The 18,303-nt window shown below is 40.2% G+C and overlaps 1 protein-coding gene across 6 annotated transcripts in view; it reads right to left on the bottom strand.

Annotated features, from left to right (window-relative positions):
• RAD51D (DNA repair RAD51-like protein) overlaps nucleotides 1-15,301 on the bottom strand; it is a 232,496-nt gene extending 217,195 nt beyond the window's left edge. For all 6 annotated transcript variants that reach the window (XR_015692605.1, XR_015692604.1, XM_087689189.1 and 3 more), the window contains exon 1: nucleotides 15,116-15,301. Coding sequence is in view for 4 of the 6 variants with exons in the window: in XM_087689189.1 (XP_087545315.1) it covers nucleotides 15,116-15,197 (82 nt within the window). In the remaining 2 variants the exon portion in view is untranslated. The remainder of the gene's footprint in view (nucleotides 1-15,115) is intronic.
• Nucleotides 15,302-18,303: the final 3,002 nt, after the last annotated feature.

Genomic DNA, 18,303 nt, shown 5'->3' with positions numbered 1-18,303 from the left:
AAAAGTCAAGGATCCGTTGCAGATGTGCACAGTTGTAGCCACCGCCTCACCCCAAAGGAAATGAGGTAGGCCCCCATGCTCCAACATGGGTCGGAGCCATCTCCAACATGGTCCAATTTGCCCGTTCTACCACACCATTCTCAGATGGTGTATTCGGACCCAAATCCCATGATCCTTGCAAAACTTAGAAAGAGGTTAGAAGTAAACTCGTTGTCGTGATCCACTCCTACACCTCGGACCTTGGAAGTTGTTTGTCTCCACAAACACCTTTCACTCATAGAAGTGGGAGTACGCATCGCTCTTGTACTCCAAAAAATAAGGCCATGCATAACGATTTAAGTCATCAACAATCAGCATCAAATACTTGGCCTTCCCTAGGGAGACCATGCCCATAGGTCCTTGGCAAGTATATGCACAAAGATAGACTTTGTCGTAGCAGAGGTCGCCTTCAAATCCTTCTCCTTTGGCTTCAAATGAGGGTACTTCTGCCAACACTTCTCCTGGGGGTAAGTGTCCTTCCCACAGTTTGGACACTTGGGCTTCTTCTGCTTCGAATCCTTCTTGTTCGCTTCCTTCTTCTCTTTGGCCTTCTCCTTTTGCTTCTTCTTCTTCCCGCCTCTTGTACCTACAGTAAATGCCCTGGTGGAGCCGTAACCATTGGATGCCACCTCTCTGAGTCACTCGAGGTGATAAGGCTAGTGTAGAAGAAATTGAGCCAAGGAGAGGGCATCTGAGTCAAAAGAATCATAACTATATCCTCAAAAGAGATCTTCCATCCAAGAGAGGCAAGCTCACCTCTCATATCCTCCATTTTCATTATGTGCTCCTTCATAGAAGGAGAGTCATCAAGACTGAGCATCCGCAGCTTCTTTTCAAGAGAGATCTTGTGGGCAAACGTCTTGTGTTGAAACAAAGACGCAAGCTTGCTCCACACTTCCGCCGCAGTCTTCAACTTGCGAACATGGACAAAAACAGAGTCCTATAGACTCATAAAGAGAAAAGATCTGGCTCAAGAATTGAGCCGATCCCATAGGCAACATGGTCCATAGAGAGCCCATTAGCTGGATCCTCCTAGGGACGGGGTATAGGTGAAGAAATGAGCTCCCAAAGATCAAAGGTGTAGAGTATACACTCCACCTTGCAGGACCACAAGGAATAGTTAGAACCATCCAGTTTGTCTTCTTTGGGTATAGAAGGAAGAGCCACCCGCATAGAGGGTATCAAGAAAGGCATCTTTACTTCATATGGGGCCTTCACTTCAGATGGGGCCCATTGTGATAGATGAACAAAAAAAGGACGGGTTCGAGGAGACTCCTCCTGTTGTTGGTAATCACGAAACTCCTAATGATCATGTCTCCACTTAGATGAGTGGTGTGAGATAAGCTCCTTATCTGAGTCACCAAAGCCTTGAAACTGGTAAGACATCTTCCAAATCTACAATCATCCAAAAAGCTGCAATACAAGACAGGAATCAAGTACCAAAATCTGCCACCTGTACATAAGGATTGTTGCTTGAGAAAGGAAGAGGAAAATACTAACGCCTAAGAAAGAAAAGCTACTACAACCCCACTAGATGATGCCGCCTCCTCCTGGATGGCTACGCTTGCAACAAAACGCAGATTTTACCACCAAAAAACTTACGCCTCCTCCACAGACGCTGCTTTTGCAGCAAATGCAAGGGCTGAAGGCTGCATTTGATGGTTGGGCTCCTCCTTTACAAAAGATCTCACCGCCATGCTCTCAATTAGGCTCTGATACCATGTGAGAATGCGCGATGGAAGAAGAAACACAAGCACAGAGAGAGAGAGAGAGAGAGGGGATGAAGGAAGAAATGCTGCACCAACTGAGAAGAATGCTGAATACAATGATGAGGACTGATCAGTCCCGGCATGCAGCCTAGAGCATCAGTGAGGCACTAGATCAGGCTGAGATGAAGGCAGCACCAATGACGAAGAGTGTCTGAGAGGAGTGTGCTGAAGATAACATATAGAAGTGAGAGAGTGATTAGTGAGGTGGCTATAAATAGCCAACACCCTCCAAATCTGGCCAACTGCTGTAGGAGGCCCTAAATCTGGCCAACTACAGCAAATGCACAAAAATGGCTGGCATTAAATGCAGTCTGACTGCTGAAAAAAATGTGAAAAATGATGAAAAAAATAACCAGAAGTCGGGGAGCATTCTCGCAATGACTAGAGGGGGAAACCTCTTGACAGACTAGAGAAATGCACAAGAAATGTGCCTAAAATGGGAGAAATGGACACTAAACTACCAAAGCTCCCATGTCTCTGTCACACTTTGGCAAGAGCTCACAACTAGGAGATGACTGACTGACATGACTAAAGCACGCAGGCTAGCACTAGGGTCCTTCAGCGTAGAATCTAGTGGAAGGATTCCCGAATCCCACATAATCTGCCAATACCAACGAGGTAATGCATCTCATGGACAGGGCCTAGGAGGTATATAATCTGAGGGTGGGTCAAGAGCATGTAGTAGACCTGACGTAGATGGCCCTATCTCAATAGAAACAATGTCAACAGAGGGCACAGAATCTAGTATAGAAGACTACACAATGTCCCTCTCATCAAATACCATATCTCTCCTAACAATCACCTTGTTTGTCCAAGGATTGAACACACAATAGACTCACTTCAAAGGAGTATTCTATAAAAATCAAGAGATCAACTCAAGCAGTGAGCTTGCCGATTTTGTCACGAGTGCATGTATGCATGACTCCCAAAAACTCTGAAGTGGAAAACTATAGACCGAGAGCCAAAGAATGCCTCATATTGATGCCAGGAGGCATATTCCACGGTGGATTCTGTGAGGTTTTGCGGTGGATTCCGTAAAATTTTATTACCGAGGCTCATACACAAGATGGATTCCTTGTGTGAAAAGTCCATGGGGACGCCTATCCTTTTCGGGCATTTTGTTAATTTAATGTGTAAGTGGGTGATTCCATAGCAGGTGATTCCGCAAAATACATATTTAAATTAATAAACATTTATGAGTTTGGAGTGCGCACTCGTAATAAATTAAGATTAGGATTGAGTTCTAACCAATTTATTTTTGTAGCTAAAGACTGCTAGGTATTCACTTTTGTCGGTTTAATTGTATTATTTTTCTAACAATTGTGAATGCTTCAGTTGATGTGTAGAGCAAGCAGCAGTGGCATTGGCAAGCATTGGAGAATAGCGTGTATTCAAATTATCATCAATTTTTTATAGGCGCGTATCTTAGGCATGGCGTCCATATTTTATCGCGCTTATTTACTAAAGTGCTTGATATTTATTTATTATTTTTGTATGCGCATGGCCACACAATTTAAATATTTGTATTGGACATTGTATTTGGGTACCGCCTGACTCCTTGGGCACCCAATAGCTTTAATTCTTTAGTAACACAAAAGCAAACACAAAAGCTAAAGCATGCTAATTGTAAATTGGGCTATTTTTTGAGCTTGAAGATGAATAATATATAAAATACATGCTTTGTGGAGCGCTCACACAAGGCATGGGGGAAGATTACACCCAATTAGTCTCTTGTTTCATGCCGTGCAAGCTTTCTTCATTGTTTTTTGTGCAAAAAGTAGAGTTCTTTTGTTCTTGGGGACCTTCTAACGCTCACTACGCGTGTATACGACGTACGATCTGTGCACCAGTAGTATCAGAGCGAAGCTGAGATCGAGAGCTTCCAATCGCTTACCATCTCGCACGAAGGCGGAGCTCCTAGAAAGATCGAGATCCATAGTCAGTCTCGTGGCAAACGGTCGATATCAGCGTGTTCCTGGCAGTCAAGAACCCACTCCTATACACTTAGATTGCAAGAGACCAACCTCTACAGGCGGAGGACTACACGGGAAGATCCTTCAAGAAGTCGTTGGTTTTTTTTCTTCACAGATAAGAAATTCCTTACCATAGCTTTTCAAGCTTTAAGGATAAGCTATAAGGCTTCAAAAGAAGCTTAATAAAAAGCTTCAATCTTCAAATTCACACGTCGGCAGCGGCAGCACGTACTGCCCGTCGCCGAATCTGGCGAAAACATCCTGAAGTCCTCCAAATTCACACTTAGTCACCAAAGCTTAAAGTCACTAGTTACTAAGGTCCTAAGTTCAATCTTCAACAACTATCATAAAGGCAATTCGTATTCAGTTGCACACGACCCAATTTACTACCCTCTGGAAGCCCCTGTTCACACCTGTGAACTGACAGAAGCAGATTACAGCAAACAATCATCAACACACAGACTGTACGCTGTCTATACGCAGACTATACACAAAATTATTTTCTTGGAAGGCGATTGTGATATCGAATTTCGCAATTGTAAGGGAGAAATACTACAAAAGCCAAACTAAAAATATATATACAAGCCTTGTAAACCTGCCTTTGAGCTACGCTCATCCCGCTAACAAGGTTTCGAGTGTGTGAGGTCTTTTGGAATTTTGCAGGATGACTGATCAAACCATGGAAGATTTTATGGCTGAAAGAGATCTACCCGAACCAACAATGGAGCAAAAGTTGGATTTGATTATGATGCAGCTTCAAGAGGAACAAAGAGCACGACAAGCTTTGCAAGCTCAATTGGCCAATCTGCAATAATCTACCACCGACCAAGATGGATCGCAACCTGAAGATCTTATACGACGTACCATCGATGCAACACTTGAAGCCCAATCTATTCGGAAAGAAACAAAGATAAGTAAAAGAAACTTCAAATTTCGTACTTTCAATGGATCACGCGATGGAAAGACTTTCCTTGCTTTTATCAGTCAATTTGATGATTATTTCCATGAAGAAACATATGCTGCGAAAGACAAAATTAATGTGTTACTAACCATTTAGTTGACCGAGCATCCTTATGGTGGACTGTAGTCCACGAAAGCGTTGATTGTCCCACTACTTGGAAGACTTTCCAAAAGAAATCTTTGCAGAATTTCCTTCCTCCCCAATTCCACGAAAAAGCAATCAAACAATGGAATCTTCTATAACAAAGGGATCGTGAACCTATTTCACAATATACTGAACGTTTCTGAAATGCTCTATTGCAACTACGAATGCTCGAACATGTACCTGAAGCAACTCATAAACGCAAGTTTATGTCTGGCCTACTTGGACATTTTTATGCAGAGGTCAATATGTTCAAGCCAACAACTCTTAAAGATGCAATTTCCTTGGCCCATGACACTGAAGACAAAATTCGCGGACGAGACAAGCGACCACAATAATTCCCAACTAATAGTAACTTTGGTTCCAAACAATTCAATTCAAATTTCCGAAGATTCAATCAAAGTCGTTTTCTTCCATCTAAATTCCGTAAATCTTGGACACAACCACCTACCTTGCCATCAAACACAAATCTGAACCCTAAGCCATCCCTACAGTCAAATCCCAACATTCTTAAACTTCCTGCCATTACCAATAATGTATCCAAAGCAAAACCCATAGTTTGTTACAAATGTCATCAACCAGGATATCTAGCAGCCAATTGTCAATCCAAAAAGCCATCTGTTAGAAGATGAAGAACATGAAGAGATGTCGGACTTTACGAAAGAAGATGACGACATTGGTACTACTTCTGATACTATGTCAGGTGTGCCAACTCCCCATTCCTTATTAACAATGAAATGTTTTGTGCATGGTAAAGAAAAGACTATTTTACATGATGATGGGAGCACACATGACTTTATTTTTGCAAAATTGATCAAAGAATTAAATTTACATACTGTTTCTACACATTATCGCATCAAGGCTGCATTCCTAGGTACGAGATATAATGGAACATAAGAGGTGCATAATTTAGAAATTAAAATTGGTGATTATATTGAACGAAGAAATTTCTTAGTTGTACCTTTGCAGTCTAGTGACATTATCTTAGGAATACCCTGACGTCATCAATACAATCCTAATATAGATTATTCTACGCATTCAATTAAAATTTATTTTCAAGGAAAACAAATCACACTGCATGGTATGCACGCTTCCAATAATTTTCCATTGCTTATTCATACTCAGGCTAAACGTACATTACGTAAAAGTAGCAAATCCTACTTAATATGGGTGAATGAAATTCAAGCTAAAGAAAAACAGTTGCATCTTAGGCATGCACAATTTCTTTCCCAATTCCAAGATTGTTTTGCTGCTGATTTACCACCTGCACGTCCTGAAGATCATAAAATAGATTTAATTCCTGAAACACAACCACCATGTAAAGCACCATATAGACATAACCAAATTGAACAGAAAGAAATTCAAAATTAAATAGACGAATTGCTTAACAGAGGATAATTAGACCTAGTAGTTCTCCATTTAGTGCACCTGTCTTATTAGTAAAAAAGAAAAATAATACCTATCATATGTGCATTGATTATCGTGCCATAAATAAAATTACTGTTAACAATAGATACCCGATTCCTAGGGTAGATGATCTTATGGATAAGCTACAAGGATCTGCCATATTCAGTAAGATAGATCTTAAATCTGGATATCATCAAGTAAGATTGGACAAATCTGATATATTCAAAACTGCATTTAGAACATAATTTGGACACTAAGAATTTCTGGTTATGCCTTTTGGTTTAACTAATGCACCAGCTACATTCAGTCGTATGATGAATCGTATATTCTTGAAACATTAACATTGTGTCATTGTTTTCTTTTATGACATATTAGTTTTCAGTAAAAATGAGAATGAGCATTATGAACATTTGTCTTTAGTTTTTAAGTTACTAAAAGACAATCAATTATATGCTAATCCAAAAAAGAGTGAATTCTTTCAAACAGAAATTGAATATCTAGGACATATTATTTCATCAGGTATTAAAGTCGACCCTAAAATGATAGAAGCAATTTTAAATTGACCGATACCCAAAAATGTGCATGAATTACGTTCTTTTCTAGGTCTTGCTAGCTTTTGCAGAAAATTTGTGAGGAATTTCTCATTACTTGCATTACCTTTGACCAAACTTTTAAAGAAGGGTATCATGTATAATTGGTCTGACAATCAACAAAAGTCCTTTGATTTGCTGAAACATGCTTTAACTCATGCTCTTGTATTACAATTGCTTGACTTCAATAGACCATTCTTTTTAGTAGTTACTGACGCTAGTGGATCTAGAATAGAAGCAGTTCTTATACAAGATTCTCATCCCATAGCTTACTTTAGCTGCAAACTCAAACCATCTGAACTTAAATATTCTACCTATGACAAGGAATTACTAGCCGTAGTACAAGCCTTACGTCAATGGAAATATTATTTAATGGGATCTGAATTCATGATCAAAACTGACCGACAAAGCATTAGACATCTTCTTAGTCAACCATAAATATCTAACCGACACATTAAATGGGCTGCTTTTATTCAAAGTTTTCATCTCCTTATACAATATCAACCTGGAAAAGAGAATGTTGTTGATGCTTTGAGTAAAAGACCGACAATCCAAAATATTTCTGAGATATCATTTGATTCTATTATTTCTATGAAAGATACCTATCACCAAGATTCTACTTTTCAAGCTGATTGGAATAAACTAGTTGCAAATAATTGGATTCCTATTGATTCATTGTCTTACACTAATGGATTTATGTTTTATGAAAAAAGATTATGTGTGACTGTTCCATTTTACTCATTTGTTTTGCATGAAATTCATTATCCCCCATATCAAGGTCATAGAGGAATTATATCTACTTTGCGTACATTGATTGAAGATTTTTATTGGCCACACATAGATACTGATGTATCTACCTTTGTATCTGAATGCCTAATTTATCAACGAGTAAAAAGACACCATGGTAAACAATATGATTTACTAATATCATTATCCATTCCATCACGACCATGGAAACAAATTTCAATGGATTTTATCACTAGTCTACCTAACACTAAAGCTAATCATGATATGATTTGAATTGTTGTAGACAGGTTTAGCAAACAAGCATATTTTATTCCATGCAAGAAAACTTTAATTGCATCTCAAGCTGCTCACTTATTTTTTAAAACTGTTTTCACTAACCATGATTTACCAAAAGTCATTATTTCTGATCGTGATTCTAGATTCTGCAAAAATTTATGGATTACTTTGTTTGCTAACTTAGGAACAAAGATTGATTTTTCATCTACATTTCATCCTGAAACAAATGGTCAAACAAAAGCTACTAACAGTACTATTTTAGATCTTTTGCGTGCTTACACAATTTCAAAACCACACACATGGGATACATATCTACATTTACTTCAGTTTGTATATAATAACACACTACATACAGCTACAAAGAAAGCACCATTTGAAATTATTTATGGATATCGATTGCCTACACTTGTTACATCGTTATCAAACAAAATTCAAACTGCTGATGATTTTGCTAATATGCATGTTATTATTTTTTATGAAGTTAAAGATATGATTGTCAAAGCCCACCAATCATACACAAAATAAGCAAACAAGAAAAAACAAGCTATGAATTTTAAAGTTGATGATTATGTTTAGTTACGAATTGAAAAACGCAAATTACAAAGTGTAGATAAACACCCCATTGTCAAATTAGCACCTAGATTTTATGGCCCATTCAAGATCATACACAAAATCAATAACAACGCATTTAAACTAGAATTACCACAACATTGAAAAATTCACAACACTTTCCATATCAGTTTATTACGACCTTTTAAAGGACAATTACTGTACATCCTATCTATGAAAACTCTCCTTTACTAGACGAAGAAACTGAAATCCTTGAGCTTGAAACTATTATCGATACAGACTTTATGACCACTAAAACTGGTCGTAGATATTATAGATATTTGGTCAAGTTTAAAAATCATCCTGTTGAAGAGGCCCAATGGATGCACACTAGAGACCTAAGTGCTTTTCCCACACTGTTAGCTCCACATTGAGCTAATAGCAATTGAGGACAATTGCTATCCCACCCCGGAGATATGATGCCGGGAGGCATATTCCACGGTGGATTCCGTGAGGTTTTGCGGTGGATTCTGTAAAATTTTATTACCGGAGCTCATACACAAGGTAGATTCTTTGTGTGAAAAGTTGATGGAGACGCGTATCCTTTTCGGGCGTTTTGTTAATTTAATGTGTAAGTGGGTAATTCCATAGCGGGTGATTCCACAAAATACATATTTAAATTAATAAACGTTTATAAGTTTGGAGTGCGCACTCGTAATAAATTAAGGTTAGAATTGAGTTCTAATCAATTTATTTTTGTAACTGAAGACTGCTAGGTATTCACTTTTGTCGATTTAATTGTATTATTTTTCTAACAATTGTGAATGCTTCAGTTGATGTGTAGAGCAAGCAGCGGTGGCATTGGGAAGCATTGGAGGATAGTGTGTATTCAAATTATCATCAATTTTTTGTGGGCGCGTATCTTAGGCATGGCGATCATATTTTGTCGCACTTATTTACTAAAGCGCTTGATATTTATTTATTATTTTTGTATGCGCATGGGCACACGATTTAAATATTTGTATTGGACATTGTATTTGGGTACTGCGAACTCCTTGGACGCCCAATAGCTTTAATTCTTTAGTAGCACAAAAGCAAACACAAAAGCTAAAGTGTACTAATTGTAAATTGGGCTATTTTTTTAGCTTGAAGATGAATAATATATAAAATACATGCTTTGTGGAGCGCTCACACAAGGCATGGGGGGAGATTGCACCCAATTAGTCTCTTGTTTCATGTCGTATAAGCTTTCTTCATTGTTTTGTGTGCAAAAAGTAGAGTTCTTTTGTTCTTGGGGACCTTCTGACACTCACTACGCGCACATACGGCGTCCGATCTGTGCACCACATACGGAGTCCTCTGAAGAACAGCTATAGTCGAGCACCAGTTGAGGATATGCACCTAAGTGTTAACAACCTCAACCCAAAGGCGCTCAGGGAGCTTTGCTACGAACAGCATAGAGCGTGCCATGTTCATGATGGTCCAATTCAAGATGCTCAGTGCTCATAGGCTCCCATATAGCGGCTAAAGCCTGGAAGCAGTGAAGCTCAATGCCCTCGACTGTCAGCTCGGAAAGAAACTGTCATGTGGTACAAGCTGCTAGGCTACACCTCACTGCGAGCAATCACTAAACTAGTCTATGAGTCAAGGACCTCGACTGTGCTCATTGTGGAAAAGACTCCTCAACCCAACCGGCAAAGCTGATAAATGGAAAACAAGTTCACCTCAAGCTGGGGGACATAGTATACATCATCCAACATAGCACGATCCAGGCCCTAGTCAGTGGGAAAACTAACACGACCATGAGCCTAAATCATAACCGAGGAGTTGTTCCCCAAGCATGCCCAACTGCAGGGGCTCAAGAAATGAAAATATCCACGATGGGGATCATATGATGAGTAGCTCCACTATCCATAATTCGAGTAGCTAAATTACTCGGCTATGACAAGTGGGCCTCTGCAATTACCTCATCAAGAGGCAACTTTCAAATATGAACAAGACTCGCATGCTCAAACGTCTCTACAGAGACGATGTGAGCCTCTGTAGACCAGTCAAACAAGCCCTCTGGAGAACGTTATCGACTATGATGGCCAGCCGGTTGCCACCACCTTATCTTCCCTATTGGGGGTTATCCGATTGAGGGGTGAGGATTTGATTCTTAGCTTTTGGTGTTGTGCCTCTTGTCTTGGATCAACACTCGTCGTCAAAATGGCCAATTGTCTAGCAATGCTAACAAAACTGGTTTTTCTGCAATACATTCTGCCACCCAAGTTTGAGAGATGATTGGGAGTTTCCTTGGGTCTCAGTAGTTTGGTTTTTATTTTGATTTTAATTTTGTTTTCAATTTTGATTGGAATTTTGCTTTTGTTTACCCTTCCCTCGCTACCCCTTCTGAGAAGAAGCAACGAGAACCCCCCTTGTAGAGGTCAAACTATGAACCTAATTGAACAACCAAGCATAACACAGTATCTAATACTCAAATTCATAGAATGTGGGCATGGTAAGTTATGAGATCACCTACTGCACAAAATGGAAATATTTCCTCAGCAACTTGTTTAGAAACAATGTAACCAGATTGTCAGAGGACTTAGGAGTCCCCCGTGGTAGAGAATTCAGCGAGAAGGTATCGATACTCAGCCAACTTGACTCTCAAATCATCGCGGTCAGTGATTTTAAAGTTTTGGATCTCATGATCCAAATTGATGCAACATGTCCTATCCCAGGTTGCATAGCAGCTAATCAAGTGTGCTCAACGCTCGAATGCTAAGTCAAAATGCCAAAGTTGTGAATGAAATTTAGACAAGAGACCTTGCATCAGCTCGATAATAGCCAAGGCATTTCTAGTCTTCCATGAGTAAACAACCTCGTATGGAACAAGTGTAGGATCAGGTTGGGGTTCCAACCCCTACACAAGATCCCATAGATTCTAGGAGTCAAGGACAGGTCTCATTAGATTTAACCTAGTAAAGTTCGACCCGTTAAAATGAGTCTTATCATTAAAGGCATGTTTGGCTAATGAGGACGAAGAACCATGAGGTGTTAGATAAGTGGCAAAGGCACTGGAACATGAATGTTTCCATAAAGTGCCAATTGAGGTGGAGGCACCGGGACATGTCAGCCCATTCCAGTAGATGACTCGGGCACAACAAAACGGCCAAAAGGCCCACTAGGTAATGCCATGGAGGTAAACTGCAGTACCAACTGATCCACACTCGTATGAGACCATATAAAAGGGCTCGATGACCTCCGATAATCACGCTAGATAATTCAAAGGAGTGGTGGGAGACCTCCTCATCCAAATCATCAAAGCCTTGGAACCCGGAATCAAACATCTTCATATGACCTCAAATACACAAAGATTGCTGTGTTTTGCTATAGGAGAGCTTGAAAGAAGGGAAAATCAACAACACCTACAAAAGAAGAGTTGTGGATGTCCCGCCTTTGTTGAACGCCGCCTACAAAACATGAAAATTTGTGTTTATAGCAACAAACAACATGCTGAAATTTGAGTTCTCAGCAACCCTGTGGTCTCCTCTTGGGCTAGAAACTCCATGTCCTCACGTAGGCTCTAAAACCATGTGAGAGTATGCAATGAGAATCACAAACACAAAGAGAAAAGGAGAGAAGAAGAGAAGAAGAGAAAGAAAGGAGAGAAGAATGATCTGCACTAAACAAAGAAGAAGGTTGAATACAATGAGGACTCTTCATTCCCTACACACAGCCCAAGGTGCCAGTGTGAGCACTGGATCAGGCTGAATAATGATGATGGCACCTTTGACAACGATGGAGACGATGACAGTGACGGAGACAGAGAGTATATAGCCTATTGTCCACAACAGAGACGGAGAAGATTGCAGCCACCTGACAGAGTACCTGTGAGACAAAAAAGTGAATGATCTGCCTAGCCAATGTGTCAGCTATAAATAGCTGAAAAACACCAAAACTTGCCAACCTAATCTAGCCAACCTGCCCCTACTGAAGACTGGGCCGACTGCAGAATATGCAGTTCAACTGTACAAAAAAATTGTACAAATATTGATGCGGCAGTCTTGGGCAGTCACAAACTGCAAGGGCTGGAAACTAACTGTCAGGACAGCACAAGCTCTAGAACGCCTGACAAATCTAAGAAATGCACACAAAACTCAGTCAGAGATCCTACGTCTCTATCAGACTCTAATGGATTTCACAACTAGGAGATGACAGACTGACAAACTAAAATAGGTAGGCTAACAACTATTGTTGATGATTTCAGCAAATAGGTGTGGCTGCACTTCCTGGAGTACAAGAGTGAGGTGTACTCTAACTTCTGCGGACTGGAAGTTGTTTGCGAAAACACAAACGACTTTCAAGGTTCAAGGTATTCAAGCTAACCTCTGCAGCAAGTTTTGTTCTGACGTCTTTCCTAAGTTTTGTAGGGATATGGCATTCAAATGGAACATTCCCATCTGAACACACCACCTGAGAATAGAATGGTGAAGCACACCAATTCGACCATGCTCGAGATGGCTCGATTGACATTGGAGCATTGGAGTCTACCTCAATCTCTTTAGGGTGACGTGATTGCTACCGCGGTACACATCCACAATAGGTCTCTAACTTCAGCATTGCATGATATGACTCCTTATGAGGCTTTCTAGGGTCGACTGCTCCCCCTCCATCCCCACCTTCCCCCCTTCTACTCCTCTTCCACTCTTGATAGCTTCTTCTATTCCTTCATCGTCAAGTATTTCTCCTCCTTCCCGATCCCCTCAAATATCTTCTAGGGGTCTCGAGCCATCTGAGGAGGAGCCCTCTTCTTCTGATGAGGGGGATGTCCCTTTATCCAATGAGAGGAAGTCCCTATCCTAGACAAATGCATTGCAAGTACAATTGAGCATAACTAAACTTGGGAGTTGGTTCCGCATCCACGGAAGCAAAAGGTGATTGGTGTATAAGCAAGTCTTTCAAACCAAGTACCTAGCTAATGGCTCCTTGGACAAGTATAAAGCTAGGCCTATTGCCAAGGGTTTTCCTCAACAAGTGGATTTGGATTATTCAAAGACTTTTGCACCTACAACCTTCATGTCTACTATTCGCGCTATTTTGGCTCTTCCCAGCCCATCACCACTAGCTTGTTTTTCAAATGGACATGAACTCATACTAGAGGAAGAGACTTATGTTTCACAACCTCGCGGTTTTCTTGTGCAAGGAAAGGAGGATCATGGTTATTGATTGTGGAAGGCCCTCTATGACTTGAAGAAAGCTCCTAAGGCTTGGTACCATTCAATTTGCTTCTCTTGTGGTTCCATTTTCTCTTGCAAGGCTGAGATCTTTTTGTTGAACTCTCGTGCGGATTTTTCAAAGCCACTAACTCTTTTGCTCATGATCTACTTGCAAAGGTGTGTACAGAATCAAGATTATAACGACAAGGCCACTTAAGTCCACCAAGGGCTTTGACTTTGAAGGGATTATTGCTTTCTTGTCTTTGGGCTCTGTGTGTGTGTGTGTGTGTGTGTGTGAGAGAGAGAGAGAGGAGTATAGCATAATGATAACAAGGAGCATTTCTTGATGGTTCAAATGCTTGATATGTATATTTTCTAGATATTTTAGTATTTCTTCGAGCTCTATCAGTCCAACCAGTATTTAAACATTAGCCAACCAGAATTAATGATTCGTTGACTAACCAATATGTAGCTAAATTTGTCGGTAATTTAGCGTGCAAACATAGTCCTACTCTTTTTGTTTGGCATCCATGAGTTCTCAATCCTCGGGCCATTTGCCAAACTCTTTTTTTGTGTAGTCAAATCATGAATGTTTCAACAAATGGGGCTCTACATTCCATGGCAACTATTTGGGGCAAGCTTAGAGGCATCACAAATACACTGTTTAGAAATTGGTCCAGAAAACTGATTGCCAATCTGGGGTGCTTGGTCTCACACGGTATCAAAGAATCTATTTCTTGTTTCCATTCTGAGATCTAGGCTTGTGAGATTGATAGCTTGAACTAGAAACCCCAACTCTTTTAGGAAGATCCTAAAAGGACTTCATTCCATTGACCCTTGCAAAGTAAGTTGTTTTAGAGGATTATGTATGCAATTTACGCGAGTTGGAGTTCTCTTCTACAATTGAGAAAATCAAATGGTTGTGAAAAAATCATTTTCAACTATTTTGTGATAGGAATTCAAAAACCTCTAACATACGGCTAGCCTTTAAGGTGATGCAATTTGAACATACTTCAGATGTGGATGGCACTTGCTAAGAACGCTCAAATATAGAAGTTATAGTGTGCTTAATCATATCGTACACACATTGTTGCTTGAAAAATCGGTGCTTTGTCACTGTTAGACCAGCAAGAACTGTCCCAATAACAGCTCCCAAAAAGCACACCTCCCTACATTATTCTATACCTCATCATTACAAGCTGAAGACAGAAAAACACTGTGGTACCAGCCACGGCACTCTCACTAACAGCTCCCAACAAGCGCACTCGCCTACATACTTCTCTTCTTTACTTCCTCTTCCCGTAAGAGGCCTCAAAAGTAATGTGTTGCACTTAATCACAAGTTTTCAGGCAATGTCTCTCTAGCAAATGCCTGCAATGGTGCTAAAACTGTAGCCAAAGTGAGTGTCGGTTTTGTCGCTTCAAAATGGAGAGCCGCCATTGTGATTGCATCAGAGACCAACCTGAAACAATGCCGAGATCGGAGAAGAAGGCCAGAACCTCAGGCGATAGAGAGGGCAAGCCCAGCGAGCTTAAACGAGGCATGCTCGGAACAGTATTGTGTGTCCCACGGGGACAAGAGTTCAGTTTTCTGTTTCCCAAAAGCAAAACGCACCAAGTTTTTCATACTACACAAGCTTATTGTGAGTCTTGTGAGTCCAAGAATTGAGCCATGTAAACTTTTTATGACCTTTCATTTATAACTAGAGATACTTGACAAAAACATCAAAGTGCTGCCCCTATTTGATAAAGCTCCACACGATATACATACACACACACACACACACGCTATTAAAAAACATTTATGTGACTCATTTGAAAAAATAAGTTATAATAAAAGATCGTTAGATGATGCTCTATTAGCCCCTTTACCCTATATTGGCCTAGGACAAAGGCTTCATGAATATGTCCATCATATCATTCGTTATAGGATAGTGGGGCCCGGTAATGTCGAAATATTAAGATTTGATACACACAAAGCTTTGTAGGTTCTTCTATTATCATTTCCATACTAAACCAATCACTCAGAACACTTTTAATAAATCAATTAATTTCACTTAGAACACTTTTTTGAGCCATTACAAAAAACCTCTTTGACATGTGTAAAGTAGTACTCAGCTAAAAAAACTAGGGTTTCATGCTAGGTCGTTTCATAGTAGGCTATCACAAGCGACTTCAAGAGGGAAGAGATTTTCTCAATTATTTCCCACACACACACACACACACACACTCTCTCTCTCTCTCTCTCTCTCTCTCTCTCTCTCTCTCTCTCTCTCTCTCTCTCTCTCATCGTCTTCTTCTTCTCCTTGTCTCCCTCTTTTGTGATTCTCCATGACAACTTCACTTTCTTGCTTCTTCCTCCCCTATGTGTTGAATTTGGGTCTTGTGATTCTCCATCCTCTTTTACCCTCTCCTACCTCTATCTATCTCCCTTTCCCCCCCCCCCCCCTCTCTCTCTCTCTCTCTCTCTCTCTCTCTCTCTCTCTCTCTCTCTCAGCATAGGTGCATGAGTATGCCCAAAATAATCAAAGCCAAGAAAGAGGAAAAGATGATCTCAAAATTGAGGCAAAAGCCCATGCCCAACTTATCATGAACTTATCCCAAACTAATGCAAAAGGATAGTCTCAAATCTATAGTAACAACCATACTCATCTGCACACATCTCACAATGACTATTACACTGAGTAGTCACCTCATGGCAGACATATTGTTAGCACAGTCGCTTGAATGCATGCTGAATACATTTGAGATCCATCACATACGAGAGTTGTCCACATTTGGAGGAGTGGAAGTGCTACCTCCCCCTTGAGCATCAAGCAATACTCCAAACCCCTGCTCTGCTAAACCCAACTGAGCTCAAACTAAAATCGGCTCTAATTGAAAGGCATCTAGGTACAGCTACAACAACTAAGGATGGTCTATCAAGTCATCCTCTTCCATCCATTTTGCATCTATTGGTGAAACAATGTTGAAGCTTGACCAAGAAGCATATGAAAACTTTACCTCTAGCTTTATTTGCCTCAAACGTCCACTAGGTTGTAGGCCTTTCTTCCCCTTAAGCATTGCGATGCTTTATACTTTCACATTGTTGCAATTCCAACTTAACTAATATATAACATTGCATCTAGTTGACTAGCCCCTCATGTGTACCTAACATGTATAGCAATGGTATGAAAATGTGACTCATTATGGACACACACTAGGGAGGATGGAACATGATGGAGAGCCACGAGCTAACTTTAGTTGGACAAAAACACATCAAAGTCCTAAGAGGGAATTGCCTAGAGTATAGGGATATGTTTGGGAGTCCACATATAGGAGTTACATGGGACATCAAGGTACAACCCGAGGATCAAGAGGGGTGGTGTTATTGATTAAACAAGAGCTCCAGGATAGAGTCTCTATCATGGCATGAAACCCTAACACATGATACATTTGGCTTAGAGTGGAGATCTCTCACACCCAAGTGCTATACATGGCCCTCTACTACTTTCCCTAGTGGGGAGACATATGCTACCATGGAGTCCCTAAAGTACGAGAGGAGGGAGATGGAGAAGGAGAGTCCCCTTTCATAGACCTCTCAAATGAGATTGTACACTAATCCCAACAGGAGATATTCTCTTGATAAGAGACTTTAATGTCATGATGCAAAGCTAATATTGTGACACATATGATTTTGAGGATCCAAGGTGGCTACAGGTAATGGATGTAGAGAAGGCAAGCATAGGTAGGGTATCAATAGCGGATTCTAAGGAAGATAGTACTTGCCATGGTTAGCACCTCCTAGAACTAGGGTTGTGGCACCATCTTGTTCTCTTCAAGGAGATGAAAAAGTGGTGTGAATCCGAAGCACTAACTTACTTCTAGCCCATTGGCTCTAGCACCATGGGTTTTGTATTAGGTTCCATTGAGATGATGGAACTAGTTAGATCCTTCACCATCTCCCCTTGCTCAATTGGAGTGGATCATACTATTTGAATTACTAGTACATCAACACCACTTCCTAATGCACCAAAACCACTTTCCTAATGTAGACATTACTCCTTTCTACCATTGTAAACCCTTGTCCCTCGTGTACTCTCCAATTCTTAAAGCCCTTGGGATTTGGTAGTATTTAATATTTATACAATGCAACCTAAAGATTTTGAGCAAGAAATAGTGAGTGCATAGTAAATTAGAGAAGAACAAAGCTTTCTTCAATTCTAAACAAATTAATATAAGATAGCTATGTCTACCCACGCACTTGCACTTTGAACCTTGTTTGGTGATCTAGAGAGAATCTAGATGAAGAGTTTATAGCAAGCTAGCTAAAAGAACTTTAACTGGGTAAATGATTGATAGTTGCGATGTAACTTTAAAAGTAGAAATGTATCCCTATGGAAAAGGTTTTGGGCTCTCAAGTTTCATCTACATTTTTATTAAAGATGATTAAGAGTTCATGGAATGAGAAGGATGGACTTGTGGATACCATGAAATAAACATGAAAGCATAGATAATGTGTAGAGAAAGGAACTCAAAGCAAAAGGTCAAGGAAGTTCAATACAAGATCAAGAAGGAGAATCGAAAGAGCCTAGATGAATGAGCACCAAAAAGAAGTCCTATAATCAAACCTCTTGATTTTCAAAATATCCAATGTAAACCTCGTTCCATC

This window comes from Lygodium microphyllum, chromosome 12 (assembly GCF_053477565.2).
Source record: "Lygodium microphyllum isolate KBCC chromosome 12, Lygodium_microphyllum_v1.1.10, whole genome shotgun sequence".
Classification (NCBI taxonomy): domain Eukaryota; kingdom Viridiplantae; phylum Streptophyta; class Polypodiopsida; order Schizaeales; family Lygodiaceae; genus Lygodium; species Lygodium microphyllum.
Note: the sequence above shows the minus strand (reverse complement) of the source record. Positions and strands in the feature narration are given on the sequence as shown.